The 19,445-nt window shown below is 47.8% G+C and overlaps 5 protein-coding genes across 5 annotated transcripts; 2 read left to right on the forward strand and 3 right to left on the reverse strand.

Annotated features, from left to right (window-relative positions):
• Positions 1 to 3: 3 nt before the first annotated feature.
• Positions 4 to 1,125, reverse strand: SDL1 (L-serine dehydratase; the record flags this gene model as incomplete). Its single annotated transcript, XM_031147388.1, has 1 exon — positions 4 to 1,125. One exon carries the CDS (start codon positions 1,123 to 1,125, stop codon positions 4 to 6), a length of 1,122 nt encoding a protein of 373 aa, XP_031007463.1.
• A 1,390-nt stretch (positions 1,126 to 2,515) lies between these two features.
• LHYA1_G002412 (uncharacterized protein) lies at positions 2,516 to 3,153 on the reverse strand (the record flags this gene model as incomplete). The annotated part of the gene is made up of 3 exons (XM_031147389.1): positions 2,516 to 2,580; positions 2,630 to 2,881; positions 2,934 to 3,153. The coding sequence occupies 3 exons, from the start codon at positions 3,151 to 3,153 to the stop codon at positions 2,516 to 2,518; spliced, it is 537 nt and encodes a 178-aa protein (XP_031007466.1).
• An 8,780-nt stretch (positions 3,154 to 11,933) lies between these two features.
• OXDA_1 (D-amino-acid oxidase) lies at positions 11,934 to 13,776 on the forward strand (the record flags this gene model as incomplete). Its single annotated transcript, XM_031147390.1, has 3 exons — positions 11,934 to 12,070; positions 12,130 to 12,969; positions 13,281 to 13,776. 3 exons carry the CDS (start codon positions 11,934 to 11,936, stop codon positions 13,774 to 13,776), a joined length of 1,473 nt encoding a protein of 490 aa, XP_031007465.1.
• Positions 13,777 to 14,175: 399 nt separating this feature from the next.
• On the forward strand, positions 14,176 to 15,951 carry LHYA1_G002414 (putative transporter; the record flags this gene model as incomplete). The annotated part of the gene is made up of 4 exons (XM_031147391.1): positions 14,176 to 14,346; positions 14,435 to 14,526; positions 14,635 to 14,660; positions 14,720 to 15,951. The coding sequence occupies 4 exons, from the start codon at positions 14,176 to 14,178 to the stop codon at positions 15,949 to 15,951; spliced, it is 1,521 nt and encodes a 506-aa protein (XP_031007460.1).
• Positions 15,952 to 17,105: 1,154 nt separating this feature from the next.
• amdhd2_1 (N-acetylglucosamine-6-phosphate deacetylase) lies at positions 17,106 to 18,469 on the reverse strand (the record flags this gene model as incomplete). The annotated part of the gene is made up of 2 exons (XM_031147392.1): positions 17,106 to 17,358; positions 17,412 to 18,469. 2 exons carry the CDS (start codon positions 18,467 to 18,469, stop codon positions 17,106 to 17,108), a joined length of 1,311 nt encoding a protein of 436 aa, XP_031007459.1.
• Between the last annotated feature and the right edge of the window lie 976 nt (positions 18,470 to 19,445).

Here is a 19,445-nt window from a genome sequence, read left to right on the forward strand (position 1 = left end):
GAATTATACTCGCAAAGGCACAGCTCCCTTCCGTAAACAGCTTCCCATTTCGAACCCCAACGCAACTCTCCCCTCCAAACTGTTTCCAACCGACAACTCTTCCGTAGGGACAGTATTCGAGACCATACTTGTCGCCTCCGCCGAGTACTTCTTCCGATACTCCTTGAACAAATTCTCGGACACATCACTTCCCCCACAGACCGCTACCACAACCCTCATCTCCCTCCACCTCTCATCGTCCATCCCAGCACCCAGCATCCTTCTCAAGTCGCCATTATAGACCGCCGCGAGCGCAGCCCCACACGAAACCTCTACAAGCAAATCCTCGTCTTCAGCAAACCGGACAGACCCCATCGCAGCTTCTGCATCGCTGAGCACAATACTGCTCACATTGTCCTCCTGCGCCAGTTCATATGCACGTTCTGCAACGCGGACGATGGCGAGTGAGGTAGCTATACTGGTGATTCTGGGAAGTGTGACGTGTTGCCCTTTCCGCAAGCTGGCGTTCAGACTATCGGCGCCCTTTGTTTCCACCGCCAAGACTCTCGGTCTTGGACCCTCGGGGTGTCGCTGAATAGCGGTTTGAATCCCCGTAAGCAGACTTCCGCCGCCTACACTGCACACCACGCCATCAAAACACTCGTCTCCCATCTGCTCGTACACTTCTTCGAACATAGAGGAAGCTCCTTCCCAAATTATGGGGTTATCGAAGGGTGGAATATAACAACCATGTGGATCGTTAGCTAGCAAGTTGGTCTTTAGGAATGCGTCTGCTTCGATCCAATCCGCTCCTATTTGATAGACCTCCGCGCCGGCGTGTCGGATTTTAGATACTAGGAATGCAGATGTTGAGTTTGGGACGACGACAGTAACGGGTAAGTTCATCGACTTGGCTGCTGTCGCGCAAGCAACACCAGCATTGCCGCCACTCGAGCAGTAGAAATGGACTTTTGAAGGTGACGAGGAGTGGCGGAGGGAGTGTTGCATTAGGTGAGAGGTACCGCGGTATTTGAATGAGCCGGAGGGTTGGAAGTTTTCCAGTTTGAGGAAGATTTTGCAGCCTGCAACTTGGGAGAGGGTGGTAGATGGGGTGAGGGGCGTGCGGACGTAGAGGTGTTCCGACATGATGAAAGTTGTTATTCGAGGGGTGTATATATTCGGGTATAGTAGAAGTAATGAAGTGAAGGCAATCTTCGAGTGTAGAGATTTGTGGTATTTATCTTAAATGTAGGATTCCCAGTTGGAATCAACCTTCCAGACGCCTGATATATACCAAATATCACCACTCCCACCAATTCCGGCCCCAAGTTTCCATTGATAAGAGTACATATTACAGTGGTCCCCAACCATGTCTAACTACCTCAAATAGATATTCCAGGAACATCTTGATAGATCATTGGTCCATTACAATGAGGTACACTTATTTCCAACGTCAAGTCTGAGGAACTAGAGGGAAACTAACGGTGTTGAGTATATCCCGGTCACGTGGGCGGTCCGACACGGTCCGATGACGATTTCCAAGTAATCTTCTATCCGCAGTTTCCTTTTCAGCATGACATTACGGAATACTTGGCTGAGTGAGTTACAGTCGCGTTTTACTTATTTTTACATGTGAAATCGTGTCCTTTTATAGAAAAGATGTTGCTTTTTGTTGTCTTCGTAAAATGTCTGTTACTTTCGTCCACCTGGACGAGTTCTGTTAAAGACTTAGCATGTAAAGCACGTAAATGGCGTCTGCAAAGCAAAAATCGATGATCGGGTTTTATTTTACGGTTTCTACCACGTATAGTACACACGTCCACGTCGTCGATGTTGCAGAATTACACCTTGCTGGTCTTAGCGAGGCACGTGCCAGTTCCCCCTTTATTGCTGCTTAGACTCTTAAAATACAAAGCATTTTTAAATGCATGTTCTTCCGGATCATCATGACGCCATCCGATGATCTCAGATCTGTTTGCCATCGAAGCGACCCCAAAAGTTAATCTGCAGAAACAAAGGGTTACAAGATAATTCTGCTTCTGTCCTGCCCTGCCACAATTCTTCAATTGAACGAGCAATCCCTGTAGCATATTATTCGAAGGATAGTTAGGAGTTTGCAATGGCGGTTGTGGGATGCGATATTACGAGTGCGGGAATTGATGTCGGATTGGAAATGTATCCTTATTGCAGCTTTGAATATGACGAGGATAAAGTTTTCTAAGGTAAGAAGATCTGGTTTTTTAGGTGTGGCAGAGCTACTATTAGGAGATGCCAATTTTGGATTGTGTAGTACGGGGGAGACTCAGCACCGGTAAGAACTCCGAATTACTTGAGCACCGCAGTTGAAAGGATGATAACAAATGGAACGACGTTTGGACTAAAGTGGGATATGTAGCTGGTTACCTGCACCAAACTTTACTCGAGCCGAAGGATTGAAGTATGGAAATTGCGGTCCTTATAAGTACGCATACCCCTCCTTCAAATATGTATGAACATTACTTCATTCTAATATGTCTCTAGAAATAGCAAAACAATCTTAAAACACGACTTCCATTGAGCGCTTCGACTGAAAAGTACTAAGATGGTCCACTCCACTCATCCCTATAAGTAGGAGTAGCCCCCCTCCTCACAACATCCCTCTCTGTCTCACAAGCAACAGACCCCCTCAGAGCACTACGATGGGAAGGAGATAGAAATGTTCTGGAGGCCGATCCTCCCTGCACCATCCGCTGATACTGTTCTTCCAGTATGCCTACAACCCCTATTCGCGTGGTTTCAGATACGGCCAGGATGTTTGCTACGCTGGGCAGTTGCATGCCGCGAGAATGAGATTCAGCGGTGAGGGTCTCGATTGCGTATTGGAAGTATGTAACGTATTGTGCTAGCTGCGACTGGCAGTCATCTATGAATAATATTAGCGGAAGAGGTTTGAAATGCTAGAAGGGGGAAAGTACCATCCCCTGACGAGAACCTTGGTCCCAGTCTTGTGGAGTACCGTTCGTATTCCTGCTGGATGGTTGTGGCACCAGTATAGAGAGAGCACTCGAGTTTATGATTCTCTTCATCTGCTACACGGTCTGTTCTTTTGTCTCTCCAGGAGCGGTAGAGGGAAAGCGAGCCGTTGAATGCGGAGACTATGCTCGTCACGGCTGCAAGGACTTCGAGTCCGGACATAACTTTCAGAGGTATAAATAGCAAACCAGTTGCTGCAACAAGAAACTTGTAGGAAATAAGTGTAGCTGCAGTTCGACTTGCGTTGCAGACTTGAGCTCCTTGGCTTTCAAAAAAGCTATCCCAAAGACTGACTTCCAAGACATCTTATCATCATCGCAGCTCGTGAAGTCTTACCGACTCTTACATGCAGATTGTATCACCGCCGCAGCATCAATACCGCGGCATCACCACGACAGGACCTCAATCCTAAGAATAGACTCTGAGAAAAGAATTATAGATCTTCCAGTAACCGTATCGTGAAGCTGAAACCATATTGGTCACTAGGCCTCCGGATAGACCCGTTTCAAGACACGTCTATTTCACAGCCTCCGCAGACTATTGATGATAGGCAAAGAGGCTTACTCAAAGGGCTCGGCGGAGCAATATAAGGTAGCAGTGGTGACAATGCGGTCACTTTGCACAGCCCTAGGTATGGGGCAAGACGTATAATTGTTAGCTCTGGACCCCACGGCCCCCAATAGGAGATCAATATGCACATCTCGTGATATGGACTGGATTTCAAAAATAAAAGAAGAAATATTGAACTTTCCTAAATTAACGAGCCGTAATATACAATAGGTGATTTCACCAAAAAGACTTTATCCAGGAAATGTTAATATGTATGCTACTTGCTCACTTGTGAGTCGGCTGGTGTCGGCTACCATCGGGGGCAGTTTCTCTGTCATCAAAAAGTCGCCTAACATTTCCCCTTTAATGCCCCGCTATTATTTTGATGGGTAAAGGCAACAAATTTTTACTTTAGGGGAGTATACATCTCCCTTTCCTTCTTTCCTTAATGATTCTGTCCTTGCCGTCTACTTGTATAAAACAAGAATAAAACAAGTTGTGCAATGCATTTGGTTTTATACCTTTGCTTCACTTCCAGTCCTATGTCAACAAATTCATTGACTCAATTCCAATTCCTTGTATTCTAATGCCTACGCACGACTGGTTAAACTTAGAATTTTGATTATAGAGACTTATATTTCTTTTGCGCTTGCTTATCTCGATATTATATTGAGCTGAAAATGTCACGTCCATTAATGACTCCCAAGTCAAGTTGAAAGCTATAATCTATAGACTTGGACTTGGGAAGCCTCGCATCCTATATGGAGCTGGTAAAGCCTTGTTCTGGTAGAAGTATTTCCAGAAAACAAAATCGTTGTAATGCTACGAGCTTTTGCTTTTTAAAGGCTGCACGCCGACAGGCGTTCCCATCGCGCCTTCCACAAACAGCAGTTGTCTCTCTCAGGCCTTAACGTCCTAGTTCGAGACTGACTTCTAGTACCAACGACTGCTGGAATCATCGCGCGTGCTGTTGGATCAGCATGAAGCTGTTAACCTCGTCTGCGTATATCATGATCAACAATACACCACTTCGTGACCTTCCCAACCACATCTTCGCTCTTCACAGCCCACGACAATGTCTTTCAATAGATCGCTACATCTTATACTCCTCTCAATACTCCTCCGTAAGTCTCCGCCTGCACCTGCTAAAACCACCCATCTCACTGACCACAAACCACAGTCCTACCTTCTTCCCTCTGCGCCGACGATGACAATGCATCCATGCCCGGCCTCCACGGCACGCACACCCTCCGCACGCGCGCACACATCGCGCATGGCGTCGTGACATCCAGCGCGCTCATCCTCCTCTTTCCACTCGGCAGCATGCTCCTGCGCATCCTCCAGATGCAGGACGAGAAACGCGAACGCAACCCCCGCACCACCGAGCTTTCGGAGCCCGAGAAGCGGGGGAGTGGGAGTGTCAAGATACATGTTTGGTGCTCGGGTATAGGGCTGGCTGTGCTGTGCGTGGGGTTTGGGCTGGGGTGTTGGCTGAGTTGGTTGCACAATGAGGTACTGTAGGCGCTCTGCTCTGCTCAGACGTGGAATTCTTCTTTCTTAAGGGGGCTGTGAATGGGATGAGAGCTGATCTGTGAATTTGGGGGTAGTTGTGGAAACATGCGCATATGCAACTCGGTACTGTTGTATTCGTGCTATTTATCGCGCAGCCGTTCTTGCGACGTTTTGCTTTTTTGCATGTATGGATGGGGAGGGTGGTGATCATGCTGGGGATTATCAACGGGGGGGTGGGGATTCGACTTGCGCGGGATTTGAGGGTTGATGGGGCGCTGGATATTTATGTTGTGCTTTCTGTGGGCGTGGGGATTGTGTGGCTTGTTCTGGTGGGGTGGTGGTATGTAGAGAGGACGAGGGGAGGGGTGAGTAGTGTTTGGTGAGGTGTTTGGCTTGTGTATTTTGGAGTTTATGTTGTGCAAGTGCCGAAAAGGAACACGAATATAAGCTTCGATATAGCACAGATAGCTAAAATAGTTTGATTTGCTCTAAACGTTTCTAGATTTTGGATGCCGTTTCATCTGCAACTTTTGATTTGACTTATATTGTTAAATGACTAGTACTTACCTTAGATGAAAAGCCCTAGGGCCTAGACTGAATCTTCTACTAATACTCCATCTTCAAACGCTTGAAGCTCTCTCGTTCCTAGTAGTAACAGCTTTAGTATCATCTTTCATGATAAATGTCTGCGTTGCCTACATAACTGCTCCGCTTTGTCACCTCTGTTTACTTTTAATCGACCTGTCACAAAACAAAAGCTGAAGCTAAACACATTACAGCAATTACTTGAACCTGTGATGTTTTATGCACGCGTCTGGATATAACAATGACTTCAGCGGATGTCATGTAGGAAAGCGATTAGAAATATACATATGTATATATATGATTGTGCTAAGCAAGAAAATAATCATGGTATCATGAAACTCCCTCTGAGAGGAAGCACTCTATGCCCCTCCTACTCCCCGCAACCAAAAATAAATATAACCAACACAAGAAAAAAAAGGCAACCGCCAACTCAATCAGTATCCACTATCCCAAAGCTCATCCTCACTCTTTATCAACTCTCTGACCGGCCCCCGTCCCTGGGCCTTTTTCTGCGCCTTCCTATCCTCTTTCGTAACCAAACGGGGTGTAATTGGAATTACCGGCGAGAACGGTTGGTACGGGCTATAGGGCACAGCACCTGCGCTCCACGGCGTCTTGAGCCCGCCAGTCTGTGGGCCGTTTAGGGCTTTCCTTCGTTCCAGGACTGTGGTTTTGGTGGTCTGGGATACGAATGAAGGGGATGCGAGAGGGGGTTCAAAGGCTCGGAATGGGAGGGCACGGGTGGAGGAGTTGGTGGATGGCGGGTTGGAGGAGAAGGGTTTGGGGTGTGAGGCTACGGTTTGGGTTTGTAGTTGTGGGGGGCGCGCGGGGCGAGTAGAGGGGTGTTTGGGAGTTTGTTGATTCTGCGGATTTGGCGGATAGGTCACCGCGGTTCGTGGAGTATGCTGATGCTTGGGACGGATAGGGTCGGTGCTGTTGGCTCTGTGGGGCATCCGAGATCTGTTGCGCAATGCTGCGTGTTGGAGATGTTGGTGATACGTTGGAATTGTTGCGGGAGTGGGTGTATGGAACTTGATCTGTAGGAACTGGAGGTGGCGGTGGCGGAGTGTAGTATCGCGGCGCCAGTGGCTCTAGGTCTGAAGAAGTGTGACCGTGCTTGGGAAAAGTCGAAGAAGAGGGTGTCAGAATTGGAGACGAGATTTCGATTGACCTGACAGACTTCTTCCTGGGGGACTTGAGTGCAGACATAATGGATGATGTTCGAGAGCGGATTGATTTCGTCTCATCAATATTGATATTTGCAGGTCGAGCTTTTTCGATCTTCTTAGGAGACGAATCCTTTCTCTGAGGTGATGCCGATGGTGCTGGGGCTACGCCCTGCAATGGCTTCGGAGGCGGCATTTCTTTGGGATCTACACCTGCTGCTTTGGCATCCTCCTGCTCCATCACATGGGCATATATATCCTCCAGATCTCGTTGTAACATATCGCGGTCTGCGTCGACAATCTTCGTATCGACAAAAGGGTCGCCAATGCCTGGCGGGGTAGTTGGCGATCTATTCGTCGAGGGGAAAACGTAAGGATTGCGGTCTGTCTTCTCTGGTGAAGGCCAGGAGAAGTTGCGAGTACCGTTTGGTGTCTTTGCGCCAGGGGAAACAGGAGTGATATCGATTGCGTAGGCCCCGTGATGCGGCTGTATCATCTCAATATCAAGAGCCTTCGGAGAGTGCAGGACTTCTCGTCGAAGTCTTCGGCCGATGAGGATCAGGGCACACCCAACAACGCAGACGCAGAAAAGATATGACCCAACGATGGCACCGATTTGCGCTGGGAGGAGCGATTTGTCTCTTGATGCTCCTGCTGACAGAGGAGGTCCGTTTTCTGGAGATGGTGCTGGTCCCCAATCGATATTCAGTGGGTACTCTCTGGGGAGATTCTTCAGGATACTGGCAGAGCTTATATAAGTCCAGCTCAAAAGAAGGATCAGCTGTGTTCTGATCACTGTCTCATATCCGGCACGCATTGCTCCTGCTATCGCAAGAACGAAAGCATCAGTGGATTTTCAGGTTCGTCGCCAGGCTGCGAAACGTATCGTGATACAAAATGAACATGGAAACGTGCCTCTAAGACCTCAAGGGGGGCGGCTGTGGGTGATATACCGACTGTTCGTCTGGAGCTGCATTGTGGTGGGCGGCGGTACCAGGCCAGCGGGAGCTTCCATTGGAGGGTGGCATGAGAGCGATTCTGTAGAGGGGATATATGCAAGCCATTGGCCCCTACATGGTACGGTGCTGCCCCATCAGGAACTCGCATGATATCCAAATACTGTAGCGCCTACAGATGTGCTGGACGGTGATGGGGTGGCTGGACACGGAAAATGTTCCCCTCAGCATGCATGAAGTGCCGTCGTCGATGTGGTTGGTTGGTGATCAGCTTGTTAAGCGCCCAGCTTCGGGGGCTAGAACAAGATTGGCTGAAGATCAGGTCCGTGCTGAAATATCACATCAACGACAACTTCTCGTCACTGTCACCTGTAATCCACTCAGGTGATCTACGGAGAAAGAAAGGGATGCCATTCAAGGGAACTGTTGCTACTCGCCAGAACTCTTCGGAGTAATACTTCATAAATGTGATGGGATATCTCGTAAGCCAGAACTTCTTCACGCCCTGTTCCCACTGCATTCGCAGAGGGTAAGACCAACTTTTGAAATCGAATCATGGAATGAATAACATTAGTCGTAAGGAATTCAATTCCCTAGACAATGGAGCTATTGATTGGGAAATCATTATATAGGGGCCAGTGTGTCAGAGCTTCACATGTAAGAAGCTATCAAATCAGTTGCTGTTGAGTCCGGAGTAAGAAGTAGGAAAGAAAAATCTGGAGCAGTGTTCATTGAAAGAAACAAAGATCGTACTTGAAGGCCCATAAAGATTATTATGTTATTTCTGAGCGATTCCCTAGTGTCAAAAGTCTCCCATGGACTTTGAAATGTGGTTTGCTTTCCAAATATAGATAGTTTCAGGTGTTGACTTCCTCCCATGACCCAGATCCTTTGAATTGATTATATAAGCGCAATGAAACACCAGAACACTTCCCGCAAGAGGCATTTTTGAACCTAAGTAAGTCGGTACTACTCCCCTCTCCCTAGGGAAACAATACTGCTTGGGCTAGCCATCTACATCAATCACGTGACTGAACCCGAAAGCACTCGTATGAACTTTCTGTCGCCAGCCACATCAAGAAGCTTGCGATGGGTGGCTACTCTCTCGATACTCGTGATTCATAGCAAACTCCGCGTCAATCTCCAGGGTACGCGGGTCCGATGATGCAACCTGCTGGCTGAGGCGTGGGGACATCGGGCTTATTGACCCTTGAGGGGGGGCTGGTATTGGGACTTGCGCCAGGACTGTTACCGAGATATGGTGAACTTTTAAAATTTCTCTCCAGTTCAACTGCCTCTCCCGTACTCTCGTCGCCCTCTTCATTTGCCACTGGAGTATATGATCCCCGGTGTTCAAAGCCTGGTATTCGTAGGCCGATAGAGGCAGGAAGTTCCGTCGTATTCCTGTTGGTCCACATCTCCGGCTTCAGGCTGTCACCAGAAAGCTCAATCTTCGTAGATTGTCCTGTGTCAACCTCGAGGCCGTTGGGGCTTAGGCTCCTTTGGGCGGCTTTCGCTTTCCGTTTCCTCCACCAAAAGATTCCGATCCCAATGGCAATCGAAATTGCCGTAACCACCCCGACAACAGTACCACCTATCGCCCCGGGTGATAGGGAAGACCGCGAACGATAGGGATCGCCTTCCAATGGAGAAGTGTTAGAAGAGCTAGAAGCCGAAGCCACGTCGGCAAGGTCAGCTGTTACAGTGTTGGTTCCTAAAGTTCCAGCAGCGGCTACGAGCACATCGCATCCAGGGTTGCTGGAAAGGGTTTTGACCTGTTCGCTGTTGGTAAGGTTGTTGCACTTTGGGGTCTGCCCGAGCGCTATCTGGGATTGATACAACTGATTTATAGACCAAGATACCATTTGATACTCTTTGCAACTACTGTAGGCGCCGTAGTAAGCAACAGTTGTATTTTGTTGCCAACCAATAGATGCGTTGGAATTTTGTTGGTAGACTTGGTCCCAGAACTGACTATCTTCCCATCCCTCAGACACTGCACAGCTGAGGGAGTCATACATGCACTGACAAAGATCATGGTTCGGTGTCGGAGGCAGTGTTTGGTAAGCAACTGTCAAGATGAGTAAATAGAGGGGTGAAACGGTGCAGTTTGATGTAGCTTACCCCATGTACTATTATCTGTAGGACAGGCACTATATCGAGAATTGGTGGGGAGATATGTTGTTCGTTGGATGGGACTTGGTGAGACACCTGCTAACTGTGTAGAAAATAACGAATAATTTGACGCTGAATCCGTGGACCCGTTCAAGATATCTAAAGTTCTTGTTAGTTTCAGGAAGTTGTAATACTTGCTGATTATAAGCTCATACATACCAACCGAAGTTTCCCTGAAGCCCCCGGAGAATACCGCGGACATTGAGGATCGATAGAGCAAGCCAACCTCACCAAAATCTGTTGTTGTATCACAATCGTAGGATCCAAAGAACACGGGTATACCATAGCTTTCGTAAGTAGAGATTAAATCGCGCCCCTCTGTTCCACACCATGTCGTCCGTATGGCCCAAAAATCGACTGTTTCATTACTGTTCCCACAATTCAAGTAAGACGCAGCGAGGCCACTGTTGAATGAATCATTTGCGGCCAAGATCCCAATTGGAATAGGTCGGTAGCCGCTTGAATTCATATATGTTTTAGTATCTCGTATCGCAGCTTTTACGTTGGGAAGTTCGATACCGCGAGAGCTTTGACTGGACCAAAGGTCAGGGTCAGAGTTGCTCTGGCCAACGACAAATCCAAGAACATTAGAATAACTTGCAAAGGTGGTGATATACTCGGTGTAACTGGAATAGATATCATCGTCCCACGAGCTAGAAGTATAGTCATCGATCGAAAGAACTTGCGGGTCGTCAGGGTTCGAATAATCTCCCAAATCGATTAGAACATAGATCCCCGCGTCTCGAAAGGTGTCCATGCAAAGAGTATGGTCCACTTTCTGATGTAGCCCGCTGATATAGATGGTGTTGACCCCAAGAGGAATGAGGTAGGTACTATCTGTGTCGCAAGATGAATATGGACCGATTGGGTCACCGAGTGACCCAGATCTGCCGCCTGAGTTGGGAATGTTATACGTAATACCACGGATGAAGAACTGGGTGCCGTTTGTGTAGAAGAAGTCGCTACCCTGTATGTTGTGTTATTGGGGCTAGTCGAGTGACGAACATCGAGGGTGATTGATTACCTTGATCACAATCGGCTCTGTCTGAGAGGTGGTGGAAGATGCTAAGAAAGTACTAGTCCTAGTAGTTGAGACTGCCATGACTACAAGTCTCTAACGTACCAGCCATCTATGTCGTCTTTGAACGACGGAGGGAGGTGGCATTCATGAGGCTCGCAGTCCAGGGTTTCGCAAGAAATCAAGGTAAATAAAACTTCAAGATAAAAAGGGTGTGGAGTCTACTTAGGTCGCCCTGTGCCACCCCCCGACTGCAACCCAAGAGGGTCAAATTTTGAAGTCAATATACAACTGTTGGTGTTTGAAGAATACCATGCTCCAATTGGCTCATGCGAATTAGTGATTTCGCTACGCCTGCAGCCCGCGTGCTGGACCTCAGCTCAGTATGGGACTGAGTACTGAGATCCGCTTGCTGCCTTACGAGCCTCCCATTGGGGTTTCAAACCAACACGAGAAAGCAAGGTCGACCTCATGGCGACCAGGCGCTTACCTGGAGGCTATGAAGATGTGCTGCATATGCAGACCAAATCCTTCAAAGAGGCAAGAAATACAGCCGTGATTGAAAGAATCGAGCCATGAGATGGCTGCTGGCTGCTGGCAGTGGGGCTCAATTCTCGACTGACATGCTAGTATTGCTGTTGGAAGAATGACTGTGAGGTTGTTGATCGACGCGGGCTAAAGACTGAGCTACCTTGGCAATATCGGGCTTACCAAGTTTGGTCCGCACGTGACTGTTCTCAACCACATTTCTTTGCACAAGATGAATTCCTGCCAAAATCATACGCGCACCCAATTATATTGTGTTTCTTATTGAACCACACCATGCATTTACACAAGCAGCGTACACCCGGAAATATACAGGAGATGTAGCTCAAAGTGCTCAATAACTGACTCATTCGACTGATGTTGAAAAGTGGGATAGAGGTTAAAGACGGCAGTGTCGTCCTTTCCCATAGCTCTTCTAAGATCACCAACAACACCATGGCAGAGTCAGTTGGAATCCTAGGTGCCGGGATAACAGGTCTTGCAACTGCCTATGTTCTCTCTTCAAAGTACAAAGTGACAATCGTGGCACGGGATCTTCCCGGAGACCTCGGTTTGGATTGGGCAAGTCCATGGTTTGTCATCTCGAGACTCATTTTCATATGTTTCAATTAGGAGTCTAATGGTTCAATAGGGCCGGTGCAGTGTTTCACCCTCAGAAAACCCCGATTAAATTATGGCAGGACATGCAATCAGCTTGCTTTCGGTTTTACTGGGCCCTTGCTCACAATGACCCCTCAAGTGGTGTCAAGGTTTACCCTATGACAGAGTATTTTGACACGATCCACGATGAGTCTGAGATATGGTACAAGACTTTGATGCCAGACTATCGAGTCATTCCTGCCGGGGATCTGCCTCCACGAACGACCTTCGGGATCAAATATACCGCGTTGGCGATGAATCCATCCATGCTGCTACCTTGGTTGAAGGCCAAATTAATCGCCAAAGGTGTCAACTTTATTCGAACAGAGATAAAGTCAGTCGATGAAGTTAGAGCTATTACGAAGGCGAAGCTCATTGTCAACGCTTCTGGCGTTGGGGCTAGGGTATTCGCTGGCGATGAGAGTGTCAGCCCAGTCCGCGGCCAGACCATGTTCGTCAAGACAGACTTCAATGAACTGGTCATGAAGGAGGGCACTGAATACACTTATGTGATACCTCGTACAAATTCTGGTGGGGTGATCATGGGCGGCATCAAAAGCGACCGGCTGGACAGTGAAGTGGATGTGAAATTGAAGAGCGACATCTTGATGAGGGTCAATCGAATTACTAATGATGCATTTAAAGATCTCGACACCAGTACGGTTACAGATATCGTTGGATTCCGACCTGGGAGAAAGGGTGGACTGAGAGTTGAGCGTGAGGGTGATGTTGTCCATGCTTATGGCGTCGAAGGTGCCGGATATATCTACTCATTCGGCGTGGCTGAAAGAGTGCAAGAATTGATCGAAGGTTCTGGCCTCAAAGCAAAGCTGTAAACTTCCATGTAAGCAAACAAATGTGCGTATAAGTCACCCCAATCTAGGTCACTCATATTTATAATCTCATCCACTTGCTGTTTCCAATGAGTAAGTAAAAGGCATCCACCTGCCTGAGACAGTGAATCCAATCTCACACTATTTCTTATGAAAAATTGCAATTCACTCATCCTAAAACAAAAAATCAATCTCATCAGAATAGCAAAGCGTCCGACAGCAGAGATGTCTAAAAATTCAGATGGGGACAAGGTGGAAGTGTATACACTACCTCCCCAAAAAGCGATACGGTTTTGCTAATCTTCAACAGAAACGACCCAACCACTCTCCACGCCGAGCCACCTTTCTGCTGTGACGAGATTTACCCCTTCAAAGACCCAAAAACTGATCATGAATGGGGTCTCTGGTACTTCACCGACCTCATCAAGGTCCCCTCAAGCTTCCCAAAATACGCCCGAAAATATCCTACTTCTCTGCTCATCGACTGCTGGCTACACGACACCGACTCGATCATCGAACTTCAAAATTACGAGGGTGCTGAGAAGGTCGAGAGTCGGTATTTCTTCCCCCAGCCAGATATCAGTAGTATGAGCAGGATGTTTGTGGAAATGGAGCCTGAGATGGTCAATTGGAATGTTTGGAAGAAAGATTGGGAGACGCTCAAGTTGCGATGTGATGTTCATCCGGGAGACAGACATTGGTGGGTGGTGAGACTGCTAGAGCGAGTCGACCCAGACGTGGAGAGAAAAGAGGTCCTTGCTGTGAAGAGGACAAAGAAATCTAAGCCGGTGTTTGACGAGGAATGAAAATCCAAAATACATTGCACTGGGTATCCTATCTGATAAGTCACAGTCATCACCATGAGAAAATAGGTTAAGTGTCCAACAAAAGTAGCCCGCCGGGGTTCATTGTCACGTCTGCGGCCTATCCCACTTTTGGCAATGGACGTCTGGATGATCTTCTGCTTTTTGATTTGTACTACTGTACGTCGATTTCCGACCCCAAAACTCTCAGACCCCTGGTGTTTCTTATCTTTTAATTATTGGCCGTCTAGGCTCTTATCGTGCCAGGTTAAGTACAAATACTCGCACGCCGACATGAATTCACAATATACACATAATCCATTCCTCTTTCTCTTTCTCTTTCCTCAAGTACAGTAATAAAACCATATCATTTCAGTCGGATTTTGCCGAGTTTTTCCTAACATGGAAAAATCACACTCTCCAGATAGTCCAGATGGAATTACCCGGGATCCTCACGCCACTTCAATAGGTGACACAACCAAGCTCGCCGACAATGCCCACGATCAAGGGGCTCAACTTTTCCAGGAAGTTCAAGAATATACTTCTGAAGAGCTGGAAGCTGAATCTACCAGAGTTAGAAGACTTATAGACTGGCATATAATGCCAATCGCGAGTTCACCCCTCTGAAAGTGGATTTTCACGTGCTAATAATATATGTTAGATCTGCATCACGTATATGATACAGTTCCTAGATAAACTTTCACTGAATTATGCCTCTGCATATAGTTTCAAGGAGGATCTGGGGCTCACTGGGTAAGCTGCATGAATCCCCTACATCTTGAGTTCAATCGCTCGGTCTCAGACAAGCGAACTGATACTCCATAATGGTATATTGTGAACACAAAGCTAACATCTCCCAAGGCAAAAGTATGCATGGACAGCAGCCAGTAAGTTGAAATTTCTCAAGCCTTGTATATATACTCGAAAGGGGACTAAAACCCTGCAGTCTTCAACTTCGGCTACCTCTTCTGGGCCATCCCAGCCAATCTCCTGATCCAAAGACTTCCAGTGGCAAAATTGACTGGGAGCATGATTCTACTCTGGTCAATTGTCCTAATCTGCCACATCTGGGCCAAGAACTACGCGGGAATCCTCGTCCTGCGTTTCATCCTCGGCATGTTCGAAGCCGGCATCTCCCCCGCAATCATGAGCATCGTGTCCATGTTCTACAAGCGTTCCGAGCAGCCAATTAGGATGTGCGTATTCCTTTCATTCAACGGCATGGCTACGATGGTTGGAGCGCTTCTAGGCTACGGACTCGGGCACGCCGAGAATACGAGTCTGAAAAGCTGGAAATTGATCTTTCTGGTCATTGGATTGCTGAACTTCGTCTGGTGCTGGGTCTTCCTCTGGTTTGTGCCGGATAGTCCTATGAATGCGAAGTTCTTGTCGCACAAGCAGAAAGTCATCGCTGTCCATCGCGTTTCGGAAAATATGATTGGGGTCAAGAATAAGAGTTTCGTGTGGAGTCAGGCACTTGAAGCAGTGCTTGATGTCAAGGTCCTAGCTCTAGCGATTATGGGCCTATCTTGTGGCGTCATCAATGGAGGGGTTAGCAACTTTGCATCTGCTCTGATCAAAGGCTTCGGGTTTTCCGGTATCTACGCTACTCTACTTCAACTCCCAACAGGAGCCTTTGAGTTCGTCCTCGTCCCGTTATGTGGCCTCGCTGCTGGCTACTTCAGAGACTCTCGCTGCATTATATTAGCGGTTATTTGCCTGCCACCACTTGGTGGTCTCTTAGGTATCCGACTAACATCTCTTGATCACCGATGGACGCTCGTTGGTTGCACCTGGCTTCAATTCATCGTCGGCGCGCCTGTGATCCTCTGCTGGAATCTCCTCGTCACCAACATCGCCGGCCATACGAAACGATCTTTCTCCAATGGGTTGTGGTTTGTCTTCTATGCAGGAGGCAATATTGCTGGTGCGAACATTTTCTTTACGAGAGAAGCACCTAGATATTTCTCCGCCTTGACGGGACTGATTGTGTGCTACTGCGGGATGTTTGTAGTTGCACTGGTTTTGAGGCAATACATGTGGTGGGAGAACCGTCGGAGAGATAAGAAAATTGGGGAGGGCGTCAGGACTGAAGAAGGAGCTGATATGCAAGGGATCTTGGAGGGTTTTACGGACCGGACTGATCGATCTAACTTGCATTTTAGATATGCGTTGTAGTTTATTGAACACGGACTACAGGCCAGACAATTTAAAAAATGCTGGGCAGATTTCCGAGAACAACAACACTATTTTCAAATTTTCAAGTCTCTCTGCGTGAACTCTTTTGCTCTTAGCACAAAAACCAACTTTCATGACGCAGATATCATCGCTGTCGTCTCCAAAAGCATTCTTGTGTAGTATGTCATGAACCATTATCACGGCCCGTCTCTCCTGTACTAGACGCAATGCCAACTCCCACAGGTGCACCTGGTCATAAAGTAGTACAAGTCCACAACTGTGAGACTCAACATCCAGACATGTCATGCATATCCCTATGTAAAGTTCCACAAGTGCCAACAAGATTGCTACGATCTCGATTACCCGTCTTATTTAAATCCTTCGAGTGGTTGTGTTAGTCGGGGTCAGAATTAACAAGAGTAGTGATTGTGAAGATACGGAGGAAGCCCGTGTCCATTCTCAAGGCTGTGTTGTGGTTTCCGGCAGCTAATCAGCAGCTGTCAGACTGGATATAAAGCTATGATATATGGCCTTGCTATCGCCATAGCTATGTAGTTCGGATTGAGAGTTTGTTTAGATCTGGAGAATCAACGCCGAGATGAGGTGCAGGGTACCCATATCAGCGCGGAGGATGTTAGAGTAGTTGATTTGCAAACGGATGAGGTTTTAGTGGAGGTGGACGAGACGGACTGGGAAAATGCGAGCTTCCGATATGCTCTTTAGGATTGATATTTGAGCTGATGTTTGGGTACAGATAGGTCATACAGATTGAGATTGCAGGTATTCAGCGAATAAAGGAGGTGGTGGGGACAGTTGCAGTTACCCCGCCCCCTGAATTCCTTGAAATAAGCGACATGTATAGTACAAGTATGGGAAGGAGTCGACTGATTTGTTATAACTTCGATACGCTAAGCGATAATACCGGCAATGAGCTTAGTACCTGGCACCCCCTAACATCAGGGAGGTCCAATTCGGCTGCCCCTCTAGGAAAGGGCCTCGTGATCATTTAAACTTTTTGCAGCTTTCAACCTCTTAGTAGAGCACCAGTGAAGGCGCGAAGATATGGAAGTCGGAGGACTTCGGTCATGATGAAACCTTCGGATTTATATCTACTTACAATCTATATGCCGCAAATGCTGTATGTCTAATAGAGTCTACTGGGATCTATCAAACACTTTACTGCCAAACTTCCACACCTGATCAACTTTAAGACTCCTCTTCCCCATCGCATCAACCTGTTCCTCGAGCACCACTAGATCAGCATCGGCATCGCTCTCTAGGCTGCCCTTGACTCCGCTCAAGCCCAACATAGCAGCTGGTGTGGCTGTTACCGCCTTCAGTGCTTGCGGAACAGTGGCTCCGGAGAAATTAAGGAAGTTGCTCACGCATTCGATGAGGGTGATGGAACTATGGCAAATGTCAGTATGCGCTTGCCTCGCATAGGAAAGGAAGAGACAAACCTCCCAGCAATTTTTTCCGTTCCCTCCAATAACAATTGACTTCCCCTCTTCAAGATCCTCTCCCCGTTGTTCCACTCATAAACGCCATCCGGCAACCCCACAAGATGCATCGCATCAGTAACTAATACGAAGCCCTCCGGATGCGCATTGAACGCTATTTTGATACTCGTGGGGTGGAGATGTATGCCGTCGGCAATAATCCCGAAGTACGGTCTTGGAAGCGATTCTGCGATGCCGAGCACGCCGAAAACGCCCGGGTTGCGGTGGTGCAGGGGCCGCATCGCATTGAAGAGATGCGTGATCATCGTTGCGCCGGAAGCTACAGCCAGCGATGCCTCCTCGTAGCTTGCTTCTGTGTGCCCGATGCTATATACAATCCCCCTCGCGGTAATATCTGGAATCGTCCGCATCATAGCCCCGATCTCAGGCGCGGCTGTGATTTTCTTGATTTTGGGTGCTTGGAGAGTGCCGGAGAGGGGGTCGAGGGTGGGATTTATGTTGGTGGCGCCGTACATGGCCTCGAGGTCGCTGAAGCCGTTCAAGGCTGGTGTTATGCATTCGACGGGATGGATGCCATTTTTGGTGGGCGAGAGGAAGGGTCCTTCACAGTGTGCTCCGAGGGATTCTGCGCCATCTGATGCGATTCGAAGGCCGCCAGATGGACCGAGATATGGCAGGGCATTGTGGTAGACCTCTTGGGGTTGTGTCGTTAGGGTTGGGAGGTAGGATGTGACGCCTGTTTGGATTATGGACTTGTTGACTTGTCGCAACGTTTTGCCGTAGCTCGAGGGCTCTTCTGGTATCGAGGAAAAGTTGAACCCGAATGCTCCGTTGAGTTGGACATCAATAAGACCCGGTGAGATTATTCGTCCTCCCAGGTTGACCGTCACGTCGGGTGTTGCATGCGCTCCATAGAAAGCTTCTTGACTCTTGACAATCTTCCCCGTCGCTGAGCTCACCCAGAGATCCTGCTCTACCAGCTCATCACCCTTTACCAGCCGGCAATTCGTAAACTTGGTGATTATCTCATTATTGTTCGTGGGAACAGCAGAAGGCATGATGACTGAATTTAAGAATAGAAGTGAAAGTTCTTGTTGTTTTTCTTTGTTCTTTGTTCTAATTGAGCATATGAGATTTATTGTGGCGTTACACCACGGATCACCTTGGAGGACTACATGATGAATAACATGAAAGTGCAAAAGGCTTCAACGGGCCCTTCTTATGTGGTATGTTCCCACAATGACAAGTAGCAGGCGGCAAGTGACGATGAGTAAGAATGTGACATGACTTAGTCGACGGGATAAGAGTGGAGCAAGATATCGTGGAGTTGCTCAGTCGCTTAAATGTAACGTCTCATCGGCCCGTGGCATTCGCCGCATTTACTGGGTCTGAAAGCAACGTGTAGTTTTGCAAACAGCAAATTGATGCGTTTATGAAGAGCACGCAAGAAATGGTTGGAGATCCTTAAAAGTATGAAGGAAAGAAAACTGTCTCACCCGAATCGTTATCAATCAATCCTGTCCCACTATGATGCTTGACTGTGCATACATAACATAGATAGCGCCAAGGCGAAGGGGCCGGACAGAAAGCTTCAACAACTTGAAGGCTGCTTGGCAAGCTCAATGTTTTCTACACGTGAAGCGACCTCGACTGAGAGGCAGACGCCAGACTTGTGATGAAGATGTTGCTTTTGAATAATCGGAGAAAGGGAAGAGGTTGGAGTAGAAATATATATGTTCGGTTCATATCTATTCCCGGCAATGCGCCGTGCCCTGCACGTGACCTGACCCGCAAATACTCTCTTGTCTCCGGCCATCAATAAGCGCTTACTATCTTGAGCTTATCCCTTACACAATTGATTCCAATCACCTCCATGAGGCTACCGAGACAGGACAGAATCATCACATACATTCCTTCACATGGCCCATCAACGTTGCGACGGTCCAAGAACATGCTCTTATGTGAGAAGATCTTAATGGAACGGAAAGGTTGTGTAGTTGGCCCGCGTTTATACGAGAACGAGACCCCCCTGCT

This window comes from Lachnellula hyalina (assembly GCF_007821495.1).
Source record: "Lachnellula hyalina strain CBS 185.66 chromosome Unknown contig00027, whole genome shotgun sequence".
NCBI classification, from domain to species: domain Eukaryota; kingdom Fungi; phylum Ascomycota; class Leotiomycetes; order Helotiales; family Lachnaceae; genus Lachnellula; species Lachnellula hyalina.